The 2,500-nt window shown below is 36.6% G+C and overlaps 1 protein-coding gene across 7 annotated transcripts in view; it reads left to right on the forward strand.

Annotated features, from left to right (window-relative positions):
- The window catches only part of D2hgdh (D-2-hydroxyglutaric acid dehydrogenase), a 7,304-nt gene that overhangs the window by 3,339 nt on the left and 1,465 nt on the right, over window positions 1-2,500 (forward strand). For 4 of the 7 annotated variants that reach the window (XM_086550331.1, XM_086550333.1, XM_043019610.2 and 1 more), the window contains exons 4-7: window positions 252-488; window positions 681-856; window positions 996-1,224; window positions 1,491-1,662. In XM_086550331.1, coding sequence (XP_086406457.1) covers window positions 252-488; window positions 681-856; window positions 996-1,224; window positions 1,491-1,662 — 814 coding nt within the window. Of the gene's footprint in view, window positions 1-251; window positions 489-680; window positions 857-995; window positions 1,225-1,490; window positions 1,675-2,500 lie in introns of all 7 variants that reach the window. The other 3 variants (XM_043019608.2, XM_043019609.2, XM_043019607.2) reach the window with 1 other exon arrangement.

The raw sequence follows: 2,500 nt of genomic DNA on the forward strand, positions 1-2,500 counted from the left end.
TTCTCTCTGTCTTCTTTTTTCTCTTTCTCATTATCTTTCTCCTTATCTTTCTGTCTCTCCACCAGTCCACCTCTTCTCCCCTCTATTTCACTTTCTCCCCTCAACCTCTCCTTCTCCCCTCTACCTCTCTTTCTCCCCTCTACCTCTCTTTCTCCCTCTACCTCTCCTTCTCACTTTACCTTTATTTCATTGTATTCAAAGAGTATATTGCATCACTTAATTTATGACTAATTTTTGGTAATTCTTTGCAGGTGGCAACACTGGCCTAGTTGGAGGAAGTGTACCTGTTTTTGATGAAGTGATCATTTCAACAGCCTTAATGAACCAAGTGGAAAGTGTTGACAGCTGGTCTGGTGTTGTAGTGTGTCAGTCTGGATGTGTGCTTGAGGCTTTAGACCAGCATGTGGCTGAGCATGGTTTGATGGTTCCTCTCGATCTTGGTGCCAAAGGGAGCTGCCATATTGGTGGGAATGTCTCCACTAATGCTGGTGTGTCCTGCTCGTTTTGTTGCACAATATTTCTTCCTGTATGGAAGTTGAAGTACCTTAGTATTGTATTGGCTGGCCATAGAAAGTATCCACTTACAGAAGAATCTTATTTACATTATTAATTTGATTTTCTGAATAATATCCATCATCAATGATTACAGCCTTCATCATTTAATATATAGTAATGCTTAGGTGGACTCCGGTTGCTGCGTTATGGGAGCCTCCATGGATCTGTGCTGGGAGTGGAAGCAGTGCTGGCCTCAGGAGAAGTCATTGACTGCTTGTCTACCATGAAAAAAGATAACACAGGATATGACCTCAAGCACCTTTTTATTGGTTCTGAAGGAACGCTTGGAATAGTTACCAAGGTTAGTGGTTACATATTTTATGGAATGTATGAAAATTTGAGTCAATACAATGGTTCTCTCATACTACCCTTCTTTAAGTATAAAAATTCTGGACTGACATTTGTTTATTCCTATGATTCACACCTGACCATCTTTTCAGCTTGCCATCAATTGCCCTCCAAGACCTCAGGCTGTGAATCTGGCTTTTCTGGGTCTCCAGAGTTTTGATGATGTTCTGCAAACATTCAGAGATGCAAAGTCAAAGCTAGGAGAGATCTTAAGTTCCTGCGAGTTTATTGACAGAAGTTCCTTGGAGTGTGTAGAAGAGAACCTAAAATTGAAATCACCAATTGAGCCACATCCTTATTACATGCTCATTGAAACTTCAGGTATTATGTGAATGAGATACTATGCATTTGAAATTGCTGCTGGATTTTGTATTATCCTAAACAATTTTTGTTTTGTATTATCCTAAACATTTTTTATGGTTCCTAGGTTTCTGAAATATTTTAGTGTAATATTTGAGTTTGTTTTATAACAAAAGAAGGGTAATGTTCTTGTGTGTGTGTGTGTGTGTGGATGGGTGGATCAGTGGGTTGATTGATATTTATGCTTTTATATGATCATATTTGTGTGTGTATGTATGTACTTTCAGGATCTAATGGAGACCACGATGAAGAAAAGCTGAACACTTTTCTGGAGTATGTAATGAGTTCCGGCCAGGTGACAGATGGCACTGTGGCAACTGAACCTTCAAGAATCCTGCACATTTGGAGCCTTAGAGAAAGAATAGCGGAGTCCCTGATTGTCGATGGTTACACATATAAGTCAGTAGTAGTGTATGTCATGTGCTTGCTTGTATGTGGGTTGGTCTTGTATCATTAATGAGGGCATGAGTTGGTGGTTTGTACAGTAAGTTTGTGTTTTTGAAGATAGAACTTTTGCTTAATTGATGTATTGAGTTTTTTGTTTTTCCCTTATTAAAGTGTATCTCAAAACATCTGAAGCTTTTGATGAATGATTTGGGATACTATAGATAGGTTTACTACATAAGAATTAATATGCATAGATACATGTGCAAGTACATTATAAAGAACAATGCACATACATTTTGTAAGTCAAAGTAACAAGGCCATTGTGTTTTCGCATGATATGACGTACTAGTCAGATGCTGAGAAATGCAATCATACCCAGTTATCCAATATTGGAAATAGAAAAAAACTATTAGATATACTATTGCTACATCATGGTCCAAATACAAAAGTACAGACTGAAATGAGTCTGATAATTTTTTGAGGATATTTTAAAGTACTGTAGACCTTACTAGAATTAATCTTTAATGAGATGAGAACTTATTACCCCCTTGGTGGAGCTTGTTTTGTAGATGTAGAAACAAGATGGTGCTAAGGCTGGATTTATTATTATATTTTACATCCCTATTCACTTTTAAAGTTTATAATCAACTAAACCATCATTCATTTATTTATCATTATACCTCATGCAACTACTGCAGAATTTGGAATATTATCTTGCAACAGTTTGCTATAGATAGGAATATTTGTTACATAATGATTTGAAACAGTCATGTCCATTTGTCTGTAGTAAATAGATTTGAAAGTACAATGTTTTGTTTTGTACAAGGTTAATCTTTCAAGAATTAAATGT

The sequence above is a fragment of the Penaeus japonicus genome, unplaced genomic scaffold (genome assembly GCF_977035675.1).
Source record: "Penaeus japonicus unplaced genomic scaffold, GWHDUDI00000001_assembly GWHDUDI00000023, whole genome shotgun sequence".
Lineage (NCBI taxonomy): Eukaryota > Metazoa > Arthropoda > Malacostraca > Decapoda > Penaeidae > Penaeus > Penaeus japonicus.